The sequence below is a fragment of the Bos javanicus genome, chromosome 8 (assembly GCF_032452875.1).
Source record: "Bos javanicus breed banteng chromosome 8, ARS-OSU_banteng_1.0, whole genome shotgun sequence".
NCBI classification, from domain to species: Eukaryota; Metazoa; Chordata; class Mammalia; order Artiodactyla; family Bovidae; genus Bos; species Bos javanicus.
In genome coordinates, this window is record NC_083875.1 from 101,731,860 (window position 1) to 101,754,045 (window position 22,186).

General features: G+C 36.8%; 1 protein-coding gene and 1 long non-coding RNA gene across 2 annotated transcripts in view; one reads left to right on the top strand and one right to left on the bottom strand.

Annotated features, from left to right (window-relative positions):
• Window positions 1-22,186, bottom strand: part of SHOC1 (shortage in chiasmata 1) — an 82,413-nt gene that overhangs the window by 10,194 nt on the left and 50,033 nt on the right. The window contains 6 exon segments of the mRNA XM_061426487.1: window positions 5,668-5,761; window positions 10,557-10,678; window positions 13,046-13,157; window positions 14,498-14,615; window positions 16,632-16,810; window positions 17,840-17,909. Of these exon segments, the coding sequence (XP_061282471.1) occupies window positions 5,668-5,761; window positions 10,557-10,678; window positions 13,046-13,157; window positions 14,498-14,615; window positions 16,632-16,810; window positions 17,840-17,909 (695 nt within the window).
• Window positions 1-22,186, top strand: part of LOC133253159 (uncharacterized) — a 101,607-nt gene that overhangs the window by 6,303 nt on the left and 73,118 nt on the right. The gene's annotated exons all lie outside the window — the stretch shown is intronic.

Below are 22,186 nucleotides of genomic sequence, written 5' to 3' on the forward strand. Positions count from 1 at the left end.
TCTTTTGAATTTTGTTTACAGAAAGATAATTAATTCATGGGTTAGCAGTCTAAAGTGGATGGAGAATACTGCCCTAAACAATCATATCTTAATAATATAAATATTCTCTCCAGTGGTAGAAACTTAAGAAACAAAGACTGTACAAACTTCACAAAAATAATTATGACATTTTCTTTTCTTTCAAAAGAATAACAAATACAAAGCAATGGACATGAGTTCGAGCAAATTTCTGGAAATCGTGAAGGACAGGGAAGCCTGGAATGCTGTAGTCCCTGGGTTCACAAAGAGTTAGATATGACTTAGTGACTGAACAATAACATATGCATACTAAAGAAGGACTTTCTTTATATTAAATATACAGAATACACAGAAATACACGGTTTGATTCCAGATTTATTTTATTAAAAGTTTTGGATGTTTTGAGAAGATCTGAGACATTTAAATATAAATTTTATTTTAAAGGGCATAATTTTATAATGGTAATGACTATTATCTATACTCTAGGGTGGGGATTCTGGAGCTCCTAGCTAGACTTTGGGAGATTCAAGAACCCCTGCCTAACATTGTTTTCAAAAATTTGCATATGTGTATCTATACATTTTTCTACAAAGAGAGTTCGTAAGAAATTGATAGAACTTTTTTTGAATTTTAGAGTAAAATATGGGATGAAATACTAACAGTAAAATATTAGCAGTATTTTCTTTTAATTTAAGAAAATATATTTAAATTTTGCAATACTCTTTTTATGGCTAGGCTTTCCAAATGCTTGGCAATAAAAAAGTAATCCAACCTGATGGATTTTTTTCGGCCCTAAAGGCCAAAAATGCAAAAGGCCAAGAAATGCAAAAAAGGAAAATGGCTGTCTGAGGAGGCCTTACAAATAACTTGAAAACAAGAGAAGTGAAAAGCAAAGAAGAGCAAAGATATACCCATTTGAATTCAGGGTTCCAAAGAATAGCAAGGAGAGATAAGAAAGCCTTCCTCAGAGATCAGTGCAAAGAAATAGAGGAAAACAATAGAATGGGAAAGACTAGAGATCTCTTCAAGAAAATTAGAGATACCAAGGGAACATTTCATGCAAAGATGGGCTTGATAAAGGACAGAAATGGTATGGACCTAACAGAAGCAGAAGATATTAAGAAGAGGTGGCAAGAATACATAGAACTATACCAAAAAAATCTTCATGACCCAGATAATCACATTGGTGTGATCACTGACCTAGAGCCAAACATCCTGGAATGCAAAGTCAAGTGGGCCTTAGAAAGCATCACTGCAAACAAAGCTAGTAGAGGAGATGGAATTCCAGTTGAGCTATTTCAAATCCTGAAAGATGATGCTATGAAAGTGCTGCACTCAATATGTCAGCAAATTTGGAAAATTCAGCAGTGTCCACAGGACTGGGAAAGGTCAGTTTTCATTCCAATCCCTAAGAAAGACAATGCCAAAGAATGCTCAAACTACCATACAATTGCACTCATCTTACAGGCTAGTAAAGTAATTCTCAAAATTCTCCAAGCCAGACTTCAACAATACATGAACTGTGAACTTCCAGATGTTCAAGCTGGATTTAGAAAAGGCAGAGGAACCAGAGATCAAATTGCCAACATCCACTGGATCATGGAAAAAGGAAGAGAGTTCCAGAAAAACATCTATTTCTGCTTTATTGACTATGCCAAAGCCTTTGACTGTGTGGATCACAATAAACTGTGGAAAATTCTGAAAGAGATGGGAATACCAGACCACCTGACCTGCCTCTTGAGAAACCTGTATGCAGGTCAGGAAGCAACAGTTAGAACTGGACATGAAACAACAGACTGGTTTCAAATAGAAAAAGGAGTACGTCAAGGCTGTATATTGTCACCCTGTTTATTTAACTTCTATGCAGAGTACATCATGAGAAATGCTGGGCTGGAAGAAGCACAAGCTGGAATCAAGATTGCTGGGAGAAATATCAATAACCTCAGATATGCAGATGACACCACCCTTATGGCAAAAAGTGAAGAAGAACTAAAGAGCCTCTTGTTGAATGTGAAAGAAGAGAATGAAAAAGTTGGCTTAAAGCTCAACATTCAGAAAACGAAGATCATGGCATCTGGTCCCATCACTTCATGGGAAATAGATGGGGAAACAGTGGAAACAGTGGTAGACTTTATTTTTTGGGGCTCCAAAATCACTGCAGATGGCGACTGCAGCCATGAACTTAAAAGATGCTTACTCCTTTGAAGAGAAGTTATGACCAACCTAGACAGCATATTAAAAAGCAAAGACATTACTTTGCCAACAAAGGTCTGTCTAGTCAAGGCTATGGTTTTTCCAGTAGTCATGCATGGATGTGAGAGTTGGACTATAAAGAAAGCTGAGTGCCAAAGAATTGATGCTTTTGAACTGTGGTGTTGGAGAAGACTCTTGAGAGTCCCTTGGACTGCAGAAGATCCAACCAGTCCATCCTAAAGGAAATCAATCCTGAGTGTTGAGTGGAAGGACTGATGTTGAAGCTGAAACTCCAATACTTTGGCCATCTGATGTGAAGAACTGACTCATTTGAAAAGACACTGATGCTGGGAAAGTTTGAAGGCAGGAGGAGGAGGGGATGACAGAGGATGAGATAGATGGTTGGATGGCATCACCGACTAAATGGACATAAGTTTGAGTAAGCTCCGGGAGTTGGTGATGGACAGGGAGGCCTGGCCTGCTGCCATCCATGGGGTTGCAAAGAGTTGGACATGACTCGGCGACTGAACTGAACTGAAAAGCCAAAAGCCGTATTACCAAATTATTCTAAAATAATATGTCTAGGTAACCCCCTTTAATGTAACAATGTCTTCAAGTAGGAGAATGGGAGGCTTGAGTATTGGTGATATATTAATAACAAAATTAGAGCAATTTGATCATATTTGTTTCTCAACTTTCATGGAAAAATGGACCTACTTTTAAGAGCATTAGGAAAACTTGAAAAGCTTTTGGAATAGTTGGAGTCAGGTAGGAAGAGACTTTCATTTGGAATGGATTGTGCCTGGGCAGTAATTCCTATTTCATCCCCAAATGCCTTCCTTGGAACATATACTTTGTAGGCCATGTCACTGTACCTGAATACTGTCACTTATTGGTATCAGATACCCCATGTAGAGAAGAATAAAATGATTCTCTAAATCATGTTTTGCACTGCTCACTATTAAGTGAAGAGAAAAGAGGCTGATTAAGTGGTGAAACCTCCCTTGAGTGAATAATTGAGAAATTTACATTTATTTAGGTAACTTTTCTGAGAATTGTATTTCTTTGTTAAAAATGCATCATAGGATCAAAATTATCTGGATTTTATTTCAAATAGATTATTTGATGATTTTCTTAACAGGTTCCGCTTTCCCTGAATTCTATTCAGTGGATGTTTGTGGAGTATTTTTACTGTGTACAAAACACTGTGCTAGAATGCTATAGGTTTTACAAGGAAAAGGGCCTAGTTCTCATGGTTCAGAGTGGATGATACATGAATAAATACCTTATATTATAATAAAGATATGAAATATTATTTGGAGGATGGGAGGAGAAATTTATCTTGAGTATAATTGGGGAAAAATTTTTTAAAGGCAATAATGTTTAAAGGAATAGTATTTCTGGGGAAAGACAGGACAGAATCACATGGCTGAGAGGTGATAGTGTGGAGACATATTCAGGAAATGGTGAGTAGAATAATATCTTTAAGGATTCTAGGATTACTAGGGCTTCCCTGGTGACTCAGATGGTAAAGAACCTGCCTGCAATGCAGGAGACAGGATTTGATCCTTGGGTCAGGAAGATGCCCTGGAGAAGGAAATGGCAACCCACTCCAATATTCCTGACTAGAGAATTCCATAGACGGAAGAGCCTGGTGATGGGCTACAGTCCATGGGGTCCCAGAGAGTCAGACACAGCTAAGCTGTGGGTCAAATTGTGGAGGAGTTTGAATCAGCTGTGGTCAACTCTATTTTGATGATGTAGGAGGCTGTAGAAGATCTTTTGAGCAAGACAATTCAACTCAACAACATATTTTTCAAGAGCTTGCTATGTAGGCTCTGCTTAGTGCTAGGAAGACAAAAACAAAAAAACATGTTCCCTTTCCTTTAGGAGCTTGCAGTCTCGGTAGTGAAGTATCACATCTGTATTTCAGAAATGTAATTGGTGTCAATATACATGATGCATGGGAGTGGGAAAAGAGTAGAAATAAGGAGAGTAATTAGGAAAAAACTCCAAATACGAGGTGAAGGCCTTTATTTAGGGAAATAGCAATGGGAGTAGCAAGGAGAGGCATAATCTAGAGACGCTGCAGAGTTAAAGGGAGGATTTTGCTACTGATTAGCTTAGAATAGTAATGCCATAAACTAGGTGTAAAAATGAACAAAAATGTTAATTAAAATAGAGTTAGGAGACCAGAAGAAGGAGCTCTCATGTCCTACCATGACAGCAGAGTCCAGTAAGAAGAAAGACTTCCTCTTCTTTCCTGGCAAGAGTTCAGCCAATGAGAGACTGTCACAACTCCACTGATGAAAAGTCACTATACTTTGAACTCTGAACTCCTCCAATGGACTCTTTGTTTATTATAACTTTCCAACTTTCTTTTTCCCTCTTTAAAAGAGTTCCCCTCTCCTTTCTGGGCCTGGACTTGCACATGGTTTCCCATATTTCCCATGGTTTCTAATGTTGCAGACCCTAAATTGCAATTATTTGTTGATCCCATACAAACCCATTTTTACTGCACAAATAACTGGCCATGTATTTGTTTTGCTGCTGCTGCTGCTAAGTCATGTCCGACTCTGTGCGACCCCATAGACGGCCTCCTACCAGGCTCCTCTGTCCCTGGGATTCTCCAGGCAAGAACACTGGAGTGGGTTGCCATTTCCTTCTCCAATGCATGAAAGTGAAAAGTGAAAGTGAAGTCGCTCAGTCGTGTCCAACTCTTAGCGACCCCATGGACTGCAGCCTACCACGCTCCTCCATCCATGGGATTTTCCAGGCAAGAGTACTGGAGTGGGGTGCCATTGCCTTGGGGGAGGATACAAATTGTGTTTTGGATATGCAGAGTTTGAGGTACCGGTGGGATATTCATGTAGGCATTTCCAGTAGAATTCTAGAATATTGGTGCAGACTTTAAGAAAAGTTAGAAAAATGTTAAGGATTTTCTTAGACATGAAAGCTAAATTTGTGGGAAATGTCTGAGTTTATCAAAGAAAGAATATAAAGTGATAACAGTAGAGAACTGAGCCCTCCATTTGGAGAAACTATCTAAACGTCAGAGTGGGACATTGAACAAAGCCAAGAAAGAAGATTGATTAGAGATCACCAAGGTATTCCTCTATTCATATGTCATAAAATTTCTATTTTATAGTAGATATAAACAGTATATCTTCCATAAGTGAATATTTTTGATCAAGGGATATTTATTTTTATTCATATTCTGACATGTTTCCAAAAAATCTCAGAGGTAGAGACAAATTATGAATTTAAATTCATTAAAGGCTTTTAGAGTAGAAATTTAAGTTTAAAGAATATATGTTAATTTGAAAACTGTTCTTTATATGGCTTTCAATATTTTTTTAGTTTACCCATTTAATGTTTCTTCTCACAGGGCAGTTGAGTTTCGTTATAATTTTGGTTTATGAAAAATACTCATGAACAAACATAGAAAAAGAATACCTTTACATCCAGTTCTTCTGATTTTAGCCCAGATGAAACCAAAGCTGCATAAATCAGTGTTAGGTGATGAAGAGTCTTTTCTGTAAGATGGTACCTAAAATATATATATATATATATATATATATATATGTTATTATATTCTACTCATTTGATGTCTGATTGTACTTATTAAAATTTATTTTATTTTCCACATGTCATAATGTCATATTTTTTGTCCACTCAGCACTCTTTTGTAAAAACAATTCCACCTCCTTTCTTCAATAGTACTGTTAAATCTAGAGAATGCTCTGTGTGGGGGGTGGGGGCGGGGTGGGGAGAAGTTTAACTTATCCTCTTACTGGCCCCAGGGATGGCTATGTGATTGAAACCTAGCCAAATAGAATACTTTATCTTCCTGGCCAAAGTATCAGGTTCAGATATGAACACATGACCAAAGTAAGAATAACTCGATTTCTCCCTGAGGCTTTTCCCTGAACTGTTGGGGGAAAAAAAACACTCTTTAAAATGATCATTATGTGACGTGATAGAAGTGTTAACTAACACCAAGGTGATAATTATAATTATATTGCAGTATATAAATACAGGGGCTTCTCCAGTGGCTCAGATGGCAAGGAATCTGCCTGCAGTGTGGGAGACCTGGGTTTGATCTCTGGGTTGGGAAGATACCCTGGAGAAGGGAATGGCTACCCACTGCGGTATTCTTGCCTGGAGAATCCCACTGACAGAGGAGCCTGTGAGGCTACAGTTCATTGGGTCGCAAAAAGTCAGACACGACTCAACGACTAAACGACAGCAACAAAACAACATATAAATATATCAAATCAACAGATTGTACTCCTTAAACTTACACAATCTTATAAATCAGTTATATCTCAATAATTCTTAAAAACACCCCTTTTTTCCTTCTATAGTTATTAAGCAGGTCAGATGTGACTCTTGAGCTGTGAGTGAATATTTCTATTACCTTTATCCACTTTAAGTACTCCAAGCAACAAAAAAGAAATTTATTGGTTCATAACACTATGGGTCCAGGAGAAGACATTGTTGGACCCAGGAATTCAAACCACGTCACTGAGGCAATGGCTTTCTTAATTTCCTGCCTCTTCCTTCATCTGCTGGCTTCTTTTCCAGGCAAGCTGTTTTCATAAGAGTGGCTGATAAGAGAGCCTGGCTCACTGTGCCTAAACTGTTTGTATGAACAATGTGGTTTCTATTGAACACTTGCTTTCTTTTTGGAGTCTAGAGTTTGTATTTGTGACTAGCTCTTAATAAATGCCCTGGGCACTCAGTGTCTGGTGAGATTCCTGATAGACAACATTTCACAAGTGTGGGCACAACTCGTTGCTGGGAAAATTAAGCATGTTCTGTGTGACTCTGCTAGGAGAGGACTCTTGGAAGCTTCCTCCTAGTTTACCCTGGAATTTGCTCCATGCCCTTTCCCCCTTTGCTGAATTTGCTTTGTAACTGTTCACTGTAATAAATCATAGCCATGAGCACAAGAATATGCTCAGTGCTATGAATACTCCTAACAAAGCACCAAACTTGGGAGTTGTCTTGGGGATTCCTAGCACTTTTTCTCAAGCAAGAACTAATGGCATGAATGACTAAGGTAGTGATAACTGGAACAATTTATTTTGTAGTTTCAATTTTCCTCATTTGGTCAGTTAATTAAAATACTTTTAAAATGTTCCAATCTTCTAGAAATATGGAACTGAGATACCTAGAAGTCTGGAAAGAACTACATTTTAGAATAATATATTACTGTGAATAAGTGATAATTCTTCACATCCTGAACATAAATCTATCTCAGACTATACTTAATTAATTTTTTCATGAAAATCTGGATAAAAATAAGTGGAAATCTCCTCTTATCATCTCTTGTACTACATTTGCATCTCTAGGTGGATACCAATCTAAAAACAACTTAAAAAAATTTCAAATCAATTGTTTATCCAGAATACCTCCAAGTTCTTGATAAAACTTAAAATGCATTATAGCCTTTATTAATCTTCAAAGTGAAGATTTGAGACCTGAATAATTATTTTAATTTTTCAGTTCTGGTAGAAAGGAAAAACTAGGTTAAATGAGTGCTAGAGATTATTGTTAATAGAAGAAGGAATAAGAACCAAGTTGTTCATATTCTTACATTCTGACTTACACTTCTCCCCACATGATAATAGCTGTATATGAAGAGCTTGGTACAGTAAGATAAGCAAAAATGGAGTCAAACAAGAATGTTAAATACGATATCTGTGCCTTATCTAATAACTAAAGAATATTTTTGAAACTTCTACTATGACTGATGTGGTATTGGTTACGTAGTATTGTAGGGATTAGAAAAGTGAATGACTAGTGTGCAGTTTAATTGGAAAGATTCATTCATTCAATCAAGAAGTATTTACCAAGAATCTATCATGTGAATGCAACGTGGTCAGTGCTATAGGGCAAGGGCTCCAAAATGATAATATAAAACTAAAGATGATAAATATCAAAGATGAGGAAAAAACAGGGAGCTAAGGAGTTTGAAGGATGGAAAGTTTACAACTAAATATTGATCTGTATGCATGAGTGGAGGATACTGAAGAAAGGTCGAATAGAAAAAGTAGATTAGTCTTTAAAAAACGGGCCCAGTTTCACCAGATGAAATAGTTGGAGGAAGTAGGGACGATGGTGGGAGTTTCCCCAGTGACTAACCTGGTAAAGAACCCATCTGCCAAGCAGGAGTTGCAAGACACACGGGTTTGATCCCTGGGCTGAGAAGATCCCCTGGAGAAGGAAATGTCAACCTGCTCCAGTATTCTTGTCTGGAAAATTCCATGGAGAGAGGAGCCTGGTGGGTTACAGTCCATGGGGTCACAAAGAGTTGGACAGGATGGCGTGTGCATGCATATACAGGGAATATTGTAGAAAGATAGAACTGTATGAATAAAATTAGAAGTAGGAAAGCAAGGACCCTGTTTGCAAGCCAATGAGCAGAACTTCTGATTGAAATAGAAAGCAGTGAAAAGTACGCCTGAAAATATAGGTTGGGATTATATTCTGAAGATTTTGAATATTGGGGTGAATGGTCTATGTATTCAGTAAATAATGGGGAAATCATTGAAGGTATTTTATCAGGGTGAAATAATATGAGCCTGGTTGTGGGAATATTAATTGTGTGTATGACGGCTTATGGAGAGTAACACTGAGAGCCATCTGGAGGTGGGGAAACCATTGGTAGTTTGTTATAATTGTCCACATAAAATAATGAGAATCTGAATCAAAATGTTTGTAATACAGATAGAGTGAGGGGACAGATGAAAGAGAAAGTACTCTGGTTGAATCTATAGCATTTGTTTTCCAGTCTTGGTGACTAAAAGGGAGGCAATGGTCATAAATAGCTAAAGGAAAGAAAAGAGCAGATACTTTTTGGGCAGGAATAGAGAATATAGTGAATTCATACTATGTAAAATTTGACAGCCTGTGGAATATCAGAATGGAAATATAATATGTAAAGTTAGAGACACATGTCAGAGATTTCAAAGAGAGACTGCAGCTGCAGATACAAATACAGTAATTATATGCAGAAAGATGTTGACTGAAGCTATCGAGAGGATAAGATTTCTAATGGACAAAATAGAAGGAAAAAAAGAGATTTCAGATCTATTTCGAGACCAGGACAAGGAAGCAGAAGAGGTAAAGTCAGAGAAGAAATGGTGAGATAGAAGATCAGAAACATGCAAGTGCCATGGAACCGAAGAGTTTTGAGACAGAAGGCACTGACAATAGTCTTAAATACTTCAGGGCAGTGAAGTGGAAATATTTTTGGAGCTGATCATCAAAAAGCCACAAATGATGAGTGACCTCTGAGAGAGAGAGATCAGTATAGAGGTAGAGACAAAAGCTAGATTTCAAAGAGTAAAAGGAGAAAGTGAAAGCAGTACATTCATAAAACTCAGAATGAGGGAAAGGAGAGACACATGATGGTAACTAGAGCCAGTGTCTTGGCATGGGTTTTGGGGGTAATTTTTCAGTTAAGAGCATCAGTGGAAGAAAGTATAGTAAGATGCTAGTTAGTGTATTTTCACACGATTTTTAGGGAGGAGTGATTTAAGAATGACTTGTTAGATTGGTGCAAAAGTAATTGCTGTTGGTGCAGAAGAATTGAGGTTAAGCAGTTGGTGCAAAAGTAATTGTGGTTCAAAAGTAATTGCGGTTGGTGCAAAAGTGATAATAATTGCGTCTGGAACAAAAGTAACAGGTTGGTGCAAAAGTCAACTGCAATTATTTTTGGACCTCAATTACTGTTGCACCAACTGCAATTTTACTTTTGTACCAACCTAATAACAGATGGGAGAAGGCAATGGCACCCCACTCCAGTACTGTGGCCTGGAAAATCCCATGGATGGAGGAGCCTGGTAGGCTGCAGTCCATGGGGTCGATAAGAGTCGGACGTGACTGAGCGACTTCACTTTCACTTTCCACTTTCATGCATTGGAGAAGGAAATGGCAACCCACTCCAGTGTTCTTGCCTGGAGAATCCCAGGGACGGAGAAGCCTGGTAGGCTGCAGTCCATGGGAGTCACACAGAGTTGGACACAACTGAAGCGACTTAGCAACAATAACAGATGAGTCCAGAATTAAAAATGAACAAAAAGTGAAACACTTAAGACAACAATTCTTAGTGAGGAAAAGGAGGGGAAGATGATTTGTTCTATTTCCAGGGGAAATAGATCATCTCCAAAATTCTGATTTGTCTTCCTATGGACTTGCTTCCACCTTGAGAATCCCTTACTTAAAGCAAACTAGGTGAACAAGAGGAAAATTGACATAGCTACTTTTGTTCAAAGAAGAAGACTGAATAACTTAACAGATATATATGTGACTTTGGATGGAGAAGTGTTACTTACTCTGAGTTTAATGGCTTTTTGGCATATAAAATTATCCAACAATAGCTGTACTGGAATGATAATGCCATCAGTCTCATAATGATATTGTCTGATGCCTTCTCACAGTTTAATTCTTCTAGGTCCTACCAGAAAATAAATAAAAATATTCACTAGGTTGACCAGTTGTTATAAAATTATTGTTATTATATTTCAAGAACCTATAATATATAAATTATAACTTGAGAAGAAGCATGGGTATGGGCTTTTTATGGAAAAATGAAAGTCATACTGAAAGCAGTAGGGGAAAAGCTACAATAGATGTAAAACCGTTAATGACGGCCTCAGCTAGGAAGGTTCATGAACCTCCCAAAGTCCTAGACAGGAAGAAAGCAGCCTACAGAGTGCTCCTATTTGGGCAAAATCCTCTGTAGACTGGGATCTGACTACTCTTAAGGACAAAACCCTGTGGGATGATCTGTACTGAATACTTATTTAAGGAAGATGAAAATGCAGCTAAATAGATTTATTGGAATTTTCGCTGATGATCTAGAATCCCTTATCTCCTTTAACAAAATTAATTTTTGATAGAACAAATAATTCAGAAAGTGTTTTATTCTAACAGTAAATTATGTAATGTAAACGAGGATTAAAATTTTTCCCAAACAGGATATCCCTCCCACAAATAATTGTTATTTAAGAAATTTAAATATGTAAGACACAATATCCTATAAGAACTCTTCTAACAGTTTTTTGTTTCTGTCATATAATTCTTACATTATTATATTTGCTTGTCATCAGACTTCTACCTTAATGTATACTCCATACCATCAAACTGGTTTCTGCTCTCCAATCCCACACTATTAAATTAATTGTAATTTGCATTCCAATCAAGCAAACATATCAGGGAGATTCATATACCTTAAATTTAAAAATATATGAATTTTTAAAGAAATCTTCTCTCTCTTTTAAAAAACTGCCTTATTTATAGTCAATCCCCACTTTAGAGGAAATCTCATATTATCAGTTACAGACTAGTATGTTACTTCCTTTTAAGAAACAGTGGCTAGAATTTGATTTTTAAAAGTTTTAACACTATAATTATTCTATAAATGTATTTTAAAATAGGTCAGTACATAATATTAAAGATTTTATATTTGCTCTATCTTAAAGTATGTTAAAAAAGCTGAAATCAAGATTGCAGGGAGAAATATCAATAACCTCAGATATGCAGATGACACCATCCTTATGGCAGAAAGCAAAGAACTAAAGAGCCTCTTGATGAAAGTGAAAGAGGAGAGTGAAAAATCTGGCTTAAAACTTAACATTCAAAAAACTAAGATCATGGCATCAGGTCCCATCACTTCATGGCAAACAGATGGGGAAACAATGGAAACAATCACGACTTTATTTTCTTGGGCTCCAAAATCACTGCAGATGCTGTCTGCAACCATGCAATTAAAAGGTGCTTGCTCCTTGAAAGAAAGGCTATGACAAACTTAGACAGCATATTAAAAAGCAGAGACATTACTTTGCCGACAACAGTCCATCTAGTCAAAGCTGTGGTTTTTCCCATAGTCAGGTATGGATGTGAGAGTTGGACCATAAAGAAAGCTGAGTGCCGAAGAATTGATGCTTTTGAACTGTGGTGCTGGAGAAGACTCTAGAGAGTCCCCTGGACTGCAAGGAGATCAAACTAATCAATCCTAAAGGAAATCAGTCCTGAATATTCATTGGAAGGACTGATGCTGAAGCTGAAGCTCTAATACTTTGGCCACCTGATTCGAAGAACTGACTCATTAGAAAAGACTGGTGCTGGGAAAGATTGAAGGCAGGAGGAGAAGGGGACAACAGAGGATAAAATGGTTGAATGGCATCACTAGCTGGACACGAGTTTAAGCAAACTCCGGGAGTTGGTGATAGACAGGGAAGCCTGGCGTGCTGCAGTCCATGGGGTTACAAATAGTCAGACATGACTGAGCAACTGAACTGAACTGACATAATATTAAAGAGTTTCTATTTGCTCTGCCTTCTTAAAGTATGTTAAAAATTATAAGGTATTGAAAAAGGCTGGTAATAGCCATTTCCCACAGTGATGATTTTAGCACTTATGGCCCTTTTGCAAAGTTTTGGAAGAAATCATGAATAGAGTGTAGTTAAAACGAAGATCATGGCATCTGGTCCCACTGGAGTGGGTTGCCATTTCCTCCTCCAATGCTGAAAGGGAAAAGTGAAAGTGAAGTCGCTCAGTCGTGTCCGACTCTTAGCGACCTCATGGACTGAAGCCCACCAGGCTCCTCCGTCCATGGGATTTTCCAGGCGAGAGTACTGGAGTGGGGTGCCATTGCCTTCTCCCATGCTGCAATTCATGGGGTCGCAAAGAGTCGGACACTACTGAGCGACTGAACTGAACTGAACTGAAGCTCTTCCAACTATAGTCTCTGATAATGTTTACATGGTTACACATACATTTTAATACATTTGATTTACATTTTTTTACTGTATAGTTTTACCTGCAAAATTACAGCAGAGTGCTCATCAATTGTCATCACCACATAATGCTCTGTACCTCCAAAGAGTTTCAGTGACTCGCTGCAGCATCTCTCCACTAGTGTGATGTTATAGCTGTAAAATACAGTATTTTGGGGTGACATATGGCTAAGAAAAATTCTTTAAGAAAAACTAGATTGTCCTCTGGCATATCAGACTATTTGAATGACTTTGCAAATTTCATACATCAATTTATTCTACTTTATAAACTTGAGTTTATGAATAATTCAGACTATGAATTATATAGACTATGAATTATTCAGTCTATGACAGATTAGTTGAGATATGTGCTGCCTTATGTATTTTGCCAAATATTACTGTATATGATACTATTATAAATGTCTTTTGTGTTTGCTTGGTTTTGGGGTTTTGGGGGGCTGTGCCTTTGTCAGTGCCTGCACAGCTTGTGGGATTTTAGTTCTCCCACTAAGGACTGAACCCAGCCCTAGGTAGTGAGAGCAGGGAGTCCTAACCACTGGACGACCAGGGAATCCCCCTATTATAAACATCTTGATCAATTTATTCTGTCTCCATAAGTAATAATTCATTAAATCAAAACATCTACATTTATCAGAATTTTATTTTCTTTCTCCTAAAAAGTGATCTAGATTTTAATTAACTTTTATAAGCTCATAGTTTTCTTGAATGCCCCACAGTCTTAAGATACAAAAACAAAAGCATGGAAAATAGATCTGCATTTTAACTAAGGTCACAGCATATTTATCCTTCCTTGATATAGAGAGCCCAATGTCTAATCTTTCTGTGACAACTTATATGCTATGATAAAGTTTTTATATCAGTTGAAAGGCCTAAAAACTCGAGAATTCATTCAGAACTTCATAATCTTGATTCCAAGGCAGTATTTTTTTTATAGTCTTTATTGAATTGGTTACAGTTATACTTCTGTTTTATGCTTTGCTTTTTTTGGCAGTGAGGCATGAGGGATCTTAGCTCCCCAGCTAGGGATTGAACCAGCACCTCCTGCATTGGAAAGCAAAGTCCTAACCACTAGACCACCAGGGGAGTCCCTAAGCAGTATTTAAAGTCCTCTAAATCAGAATACTCATTCTCAATATCAGTGACCCAAAGATATGACCATGCAGTTCGCAGAAACCACCCCCAACATAAAATATTCATATTTGTTGGTAACAGTAGAAATACAATTAAAATATGAATTGAAATAAATATTATTTCTCTACAAAATTGATATATACCAAAAAAGACAATATTCAATATGTATGATGGTATGCTATAGGGAGAGAAGTATAAATTGACATAAACTCTATGGAAAACTGTCTTGTGTGATGTAATTCCAGGCTTGAATCAGAAAGAAATAGTGCCACATTATAACATAATATTTAGTCCATTAGGGTATATATATATATCTTCGTAAAGTTATGGAATCAATAACTTACTTGGATTCTAACAACTGTAGTATTTCTGGAGTATTAAGAAGTCCTTCAGATGCAAAAAACATATATGGAATCTGAATTTCCAAGAGAAAACCACCAAAACTATCAAGCAAGCTGCTTCCTAAATATGAAAAACATGATCAATATGTCTCTTTTTTCTCCTCCCTCTGTTCTTCCTCTTTTTACTAAACATGAGAATAACAGATGTATATTCAAGGAGTAGTATAAAAATAAAACATGTTCATTGAAAAAATATGAATTCAGAATAAAGGCCTGAAGAATAAAATAAAAACCACATGTTATTCTACTGCTGGTGCCGCTGCTAAGTCGCTTCAGTCGGGTCCAACTCTGTGCGACCCCATAGACGGGAGCCCACCAGGCTTCTCTGTCCCTGGGATTCTCCAGGCAAGAATACTGGAGTGGGTTGCCATTTCCTTCTCCAATGCATGCATGCTTGCTAATTCGCCTCAGTCGTGTCCGACTCTGTGTGACCCCATGGACAGCAGCTTACCAGGCTCCTCTGTCCACGGGATTCTCTAGGCAAGAATACTGGAGTGGGTTGCCATTTCCTTCTCCATGTTATTCTACTATCCAGAAATAAAACATTTATTATTTATTAAAACTACTATATACTAAGAACAGAGTTCAATATATACTTCCAAACTATTTTCATATATTTTACTTGTCTATACTTATACATGTACATGCACTTGAAAAAATAAAGGAAAAAATAGGATCATACTCTACCTGAATATTAGTATCTGCCTTATTCAATTAGTATTTATTGGACATTTCCTGTATAAATATATATACTGATTTATATCAAAATTTAAAGTATGTACAATAATCCATAAGGAGTGGTATAGATGAATAGGACAAAAATTATATGCCTCAATAGATAAGTGGATGAAGGACATAAACAGGCAGTTTACAGAAGAATGGCTATGCAAGATCAATTCACTTATGAAATGATACAGATAATCAAAGAAATGCAAATTAACACAACTGTAAAACATTATCCATCTCTAATCCTCTCAGAAATTTAAAAGATTAATAATACCTACTCAAAGTAAAAACATGAGGGAAAAGATCCTCTCATACTTTCTGCATAGATATAAACTGGGATAGAATTTCTGCAAAGATATTAGCAATATATAAACGTGTGCACACCTTTGACCCAGAAACTCATTTTACCTTAGAGTTTTTACTTCTGAGAACAAATACATAAAGATATATAAGATACATAAATTCCTATAAATCTTATGGTATAATAGTAGAAAATCAAAGCATTGTAAATGACCCAAATAAGGAATTGTTTGAATAATTTAAGTTCAAAGGTGAATGCTTATGTATTATCCTTTCTTGGACCCATGTTTTAATCATTTAATGATGTTCACAAATTCTAAAAGAGTAGGACATGACTTAGCAACTGAACAGCAACACTTAATTCTGTATATCAAGGATTCCAAAGTAATAATTACGGTGACTGTATTTTTAGAATTGAGTTGCAATGTCTCAGAATTAAAATTTCCTACTCGAGGTGGGTGGAAAGTAACTTACGGCAAGTTTTGAAAGAGAGGAGCACTGTGACTAAACACATATAGGGTTTTTCATGTAGTGGATCTGAGAATTCACAACCTTAATCATGTGAAGCACTACTGAGAAACACAAAGAAACCTAATGCTATGTAAAGTGTTTAGACTCTTTTCCAAGCATTTGTGCACAGTTTTTGTTGCATATTAAAAGTTCTCTGTGTCAGTCAACATACTATTACATATTTTCCCTGAAATTCAGTAAAAATACTGTTGCATAAAAGTCAGATTAAGATTCAGTTCAGTTCGGTCACTCAGTCGTGTTAAGATTAGACATAATTAAATTGTGTTATTATAAGTAAAATTTAGAAGTTAAAGCAATGAAGACAAATGGAATCAGTAAAGGTTAGTTTCAAAAGAGGAATATGAGGTCAGAGATAGTTAAAGTCTTTGTTCAAGGTCACACAGATGATGGTGAAGTTAGAGCTTGAACTCTAGTCTTCTAATGCTATAGCTTATTCTCTTTCCATAAATAAGAAATTAAAAAAAACAGAAAATTTTTATGGTCATGGAGCAAAAAAAAAGAATTTAAATTATATTCTTACTCTTTAAAACTGTGTCTGGAAGAATCACTTTAAAGGCCATGTAAGGAATATTCAATTTTTCACAATGTTCAGTCCAACAAGAGTTTTCTACAAAATTATATTCCACCACAAATGAGAAATTACTCCAGGGGAAATCTGCTCCAATGTACTGATTGGGTGCAACTACACAGAAACTTGTACTAAAGACAAAAGAAAGCCGAGAAAAGAGAATTAGACTTGTATCATTATACCCTTGGAATGCGAAAAGACGACTGCTTTGGCTATTTTATAGAAATTCTTCTCTAATCTATGCCCACTTATCTTGGAAAGACACATGTATTTCCTGTTGATTTGTTCTCCAATTGTGCTAATGTCTTTTCATCTTTCTTTTTGATGGTCATACTTTAAAAAAAATATAAAAAATATTTATATATAAAATATATAAAAAGAATATAAAAAAGCCGTGGACTTGTTTCACATCCTCAAATGCAAAGGACCCTATTTTATTATCTGATTCTTATCAATAATACACAAATCACCATGAGAAATCAATCTCATTTTCTTACAGATGGGAGATTTTAATCTTTGATAATCTATATATTAACAGTTGAATATTACCTGACAACTTTGAAATGTTTTTTTTTTCCTCAATGGGCTTCATAAATAGTTTAACAACCAAATGATGGATACTTAAATATCTTGAGTTTATCTTTCCCATCTTCAAATTTCATACAACATAGCATTTACTATAATTAAAATTCTCTACCGCTGCTTTCTATCTAGAAATAATTTCTACATAAAGTAAGGCAAAGTAAAAACATTTTTAGACAAGCAACACTAAATTTATTATTAGTAGGCTCTCACTGAAAGAATTTCTAAAAGATGTACTACAGGAGAAGGAAACTCAAAAAGAAGGAAGAAAATGTAAGAAGTAATGCTGAACAAAAACACTGGTTAAAAATAAGGGTAGGTCTAAAGAGGTACTCCTTGTACCGACACTACCAATAGAAATGATAATCTGGAGATATTAAAAAAAGATTAAGCAAAAATTCTGACAACAATAATACATAAGGCAATGAACTTAGTTAAGGAATTTTTCAGGAAGAGGGCAAAGGCATACATTAATTCCAGGTGTTATTAAACTTTTTTTTTTAAGTTCTAGGAGAAATTGTGCTTTTCCTATGGATCTGGTATGTCTGTTACCCATAGATGAACAAGTACATTTTCACCTGTTTAAAACACCTTCGGATTCCAGAAAGTCTTTTCTTTTGTTTGAATGTAAGACAATCAGTGTCAAACCTGTTGGGGGAAGAAAAGAGAAATACGAAAAGTTTTTTTTTCAGTATATTTTCATATCTATTTTTAGGTCATATATTTTACTACCATAAAAATAAATTAAAGGCCCGTGAACAAGGATTATTTTTCTAAGTCTAGGAAATCAGAAAGTTTGAGCCATGGGCACTATTTCTGGTGTGTGTGTATGCTGTGTGATTATAAGCAGGGAAATTCTGAATTTATTATATAAAATAATAAAATGGATTAAAAACCTAATGCTAAAGTAATGAAACACACCAGTTCTGTGTAGTTCATTTTACTTTGCGAAAAATTATGGTAGATTTTACCTTTCCTTTAGCCAAAAATTTTGTATATAACTAGACAGCAAGAGATGATATTTCACTATGATAGGAATTTTTTTCCTTTCTACTTGCTGTGTAAGAAAAAGAGGTCTTATTGTATACTACCTGTTTCGTAGATTCACTCATGCTTCTCAATTATATTTAAATTACTTACATTATTTGTTATATTTTGAAAAAATATATTAAAATTTATTATACCTACATGTACCGTTTATTTTTGGTAGACATAGTTGGTTTAAGAATAGCTAATTCCAGTTCATATAAATTCTACACTCTATTCATGAACTTTTGTCAACTGTAGAGTTCTCAAAGGTGTGATATAGTAATGTTTAATAAGTTCATGTTTTTGTTTGCTTGACTTTATATGACAGTAGTTTTGGTGATAATAAGAAGGAAGTTAGTACTATTTCTCTTTTATAATTTGTTCAGTTCAGTCCAGTTGCTCAGTCGTGTCCGACTCTTTGCGACCCTATGAATCGCAGCACGCCAGGCCTCCCTGTCCATCACCAACTCCCGGAGTTTACCCAAACTCATGTTCATCGAGTTGGTGATGCGGTCCAAACATCTCATCCTCTGTCATCCTCTTCTCCTTCTGCCCCCAATCCCTCCCAGCATCAGGGTCTTTTCCAATGAGTCAACTCTTCGCATAAGGTGGCCAAAATGTTGGAGTTTCAGATTCAGCATCAGTCCTTCCAATGAACACCCAGGACTGATCTCCTTTAGAATGGACTGGTTGGATCTCCTTGCAGTCGAAGAGACTCTCAAGAGTCTTCTCCAACACCACAGTTCAAAAGCATCAATTCTTCGGCGCTCAGCTTTCTTCACAGTCCAACTCTCATATCCATGCATGACTACTGGAAAAACCATAGCCTTGACTAGACAGACCTTTGTTGGCAAAGTAATGTCTCTGCTTTGTAAAATGCTATCTAGGTTGGTCATAACTTTCCTTCCAAGGAGTAGACATCTTTTAATTTCATGGCTGCAATCACCATCTGCAGTGATTTTGGAGCCCCCCAAAATAAAGTCAGCCACTGTTTCCACTGTTTCCCCACCTATTTCCCATGAAGTGATGGGACCAGATGCCATGATCTTAATTTTCTGAATGTTGAGCTTTAAGCCAACTTTTTCACTCTCCTCTTTCACTTTCATCAAGAGGCTTTTGAGTTCCTCTTCACTTTCTGCCATAAGGGTGGTGTCATCTGCATATCTGAGGTTATTGATATTTCTCCTGGCAATCTTGATTCCAGCTTGTGCTTCTTCCAGCCCAGCATTTCTCATGATGTACTCTGCATATAAGTTAAATAAGCAGGGTGACAATATACAGCCTTGACGTACTCCTTTTCTTATTTGGAACCAGTCTGTTGTTCCATGTCCAGTTCTAACTGTTGCTTCCTGACCTGCATATAGGTTTCTCAAGAAGTAGGTCAGGTGGTCTGGTCAGGTCATCTCTTTCAGAATTGTCCACAGTTTATTGTGATCCACACAGTCAAAGGCTTTGGCATAGTCAATAAAGCAGAAATAGATGTTTCTCTGGAACTCTCTTGCTTTTTCGATGATCCAGTGGATGTTGGCAATTTGATCTCTGGTTCCTCTGCCTTTTCTAAAACCAGCTTGAACATCTGGAAGTTTACAGTTCACATATTGCTGAAGCTTGGCTTGGAGAATTTTGAGCATTACTTTAGTAGTGGGGGAATTTTGAGCATTACTTTACTAGCGTGTGAGATGAGTGCAATTGTGCGGTAGTTTGAGCATTCTTTGGCATTGCCTTTCTTTGGGATTGGAATGAAAACTGACCTTTTCCAGTCCTGTGGCCATTGCTGAGTTTTCCAAATTTGCTGGCATATTGAGTGCAGCACTTTCATAGCATCATCTTTCAGGTTTTGAAGTAGCTCAACTGGAATTCCATCACCTCCACTAGCTTTGTTTGTAGTAATGCTTTCTAAGGCCCACTTGACTTCACATTCCAGGATGTCTGGCTCTAGGTCAGTGATCACACCATCGTGATTATCTGGGTTGTGAAGATCTTTTTTGTACAGTTCTTCTGTGTATTCTTGCCATCTCTTCTTAATATCTTCTGCTTCTGTTAGGTCCATACCATTTCTGTCCTTTATCGAGCCCATCTTTGCATGAAATGTTCCCTTGGTATCTCTAATTTTCTTGAAGAGATCTCTAGTCTTTCCCATTCTGTTGTTTTCCTCTATTTCTTTGCATTGATCGCTGAGGAAGGCTTTCTTATCTCTTCTTGCTATTCTTTGGAACTCTGCATTCATATGCTTATATCTTTCCTTTTCTCCTTTGCTTTTCACTTCTCTTCTTTTCACAGCTATTTGTAAGGCCTCCCCAGACAGCCATTTTGCTTTTTTGCATTTCTTTTCCATGGGGATGGTCTTGATCCCTGTCTCCTGTACAATGTCACGAACCTCATTCCATAGTTCATCAGGCACTCTGTCTATCAGATCTAGTCCCTTAAATCTATTTCTCACTTCCACTGTATAATCATAAAGGATTTGATTTAGGTCATACCTGAATGGTCTAGTGGTTTTCCCTACTTTCTTCAATTTCAGTCTGAATTTAGCAATAAGGAGTTCATGATCTGAGCCACAGTCAGCTCCTGGTCTTGTTTTTGTTGACTGTATAGAGCTTCTCCATCTTTGGCTGCAAAGAATATAATCAATCTGATTTCGGTGTTGACCATCTGGTGGTGTCCATGTATAGAGTCTTCTCTTGTGTTGTTGGAAAAGGGTATTTGTTATGACCAGTGCGTTTTCTTGGCAAAACTCTATTAGTCTTTGCCCTGCTTCATTCCGTATTCCAAGGCCAAATTTGCCTGTTACTCCAGGTGTTTCTTGACTTCCTACTTTTGCATTCCAGTCCCCTATAATGAAAAGGACATCTTTTTTGGGTGTTAGTTCTAAAAGGTCTTGTAGGTCTTCATAGAACCGTTCAACTTCAGCTTCTTCAGTTTTACTGGTTGGGGCATAGACTTGGATTACTCTGATATTGAATGGTTTGCCTTGGAAATGAACAGAGATCATTCTGTTGTTTTTGAGATTGCATCCAAGTAGAAGGCATAATTCCCTTCTCAAAATGAGGGGATGAGTGGCATGGTAGGGCTGTATGGTATAGCCATTAGTATGGTAGGTATGGAAGCTAAGAACATATACAAAGATTACTGAAAAGTATTAAAAGCCCATATAAGTTCAGGGAGCCTGATTTTGTAGTGGTACCAATGTACTTGATTTTCTCCAATAATGCACAACATCTTGGGTGTAGGGATAGAGATATGAAATCTTGACTGATTCAGAGCTGAAGTTTAAATGGAAGGTACAATAGAAGGACAAGACTGCTTAAACTGATGGCCATCACCAAATATGGAAGAAGAAATGAAAAAAGGAGTTGAAAGTTTATCATCTTTAGAATGCTGAAGATCATGAAAGAGCCCGAGGTACCTATAGACAGAGAGTTTCAAGTTAGAGGCAGGATAGTTCTGCATTATCAAAAGTTTGATAGCAAAGCCAAGGAATGAGTATATTTGTTACGAAGACCAATGAAACTATAAGGTCAGGGTGTCGAATGAATCATTCACATTAAAGACATCTAGTTCAATGGCAGGACCAGGCAGGAATAAAGAGAGTACCATGAGCCAGGTGCAAAACTGTTCATGGATGATTGTGGGGTAATAGAGAATGACACGGCAATATGGCATAGCCTCAAAGGATGAGGAATAAAGTTTTGGAAAGGATAATGGAAAACACAAAATGGCCTTCTCATTCTTATATACATACAGAGAGAAAGTTATCAGCTTCTATATGAAAGGCATACAGGGGAAGCATTATCATCTAGGGAAAGTTGAGTTTCACTTAAAACAAGGAGGTGAAGAAGGAGCAGAGTTTCTATTTTAGCAATGGGTTCCACAGCACAAGATGGAAAGGGTTGACA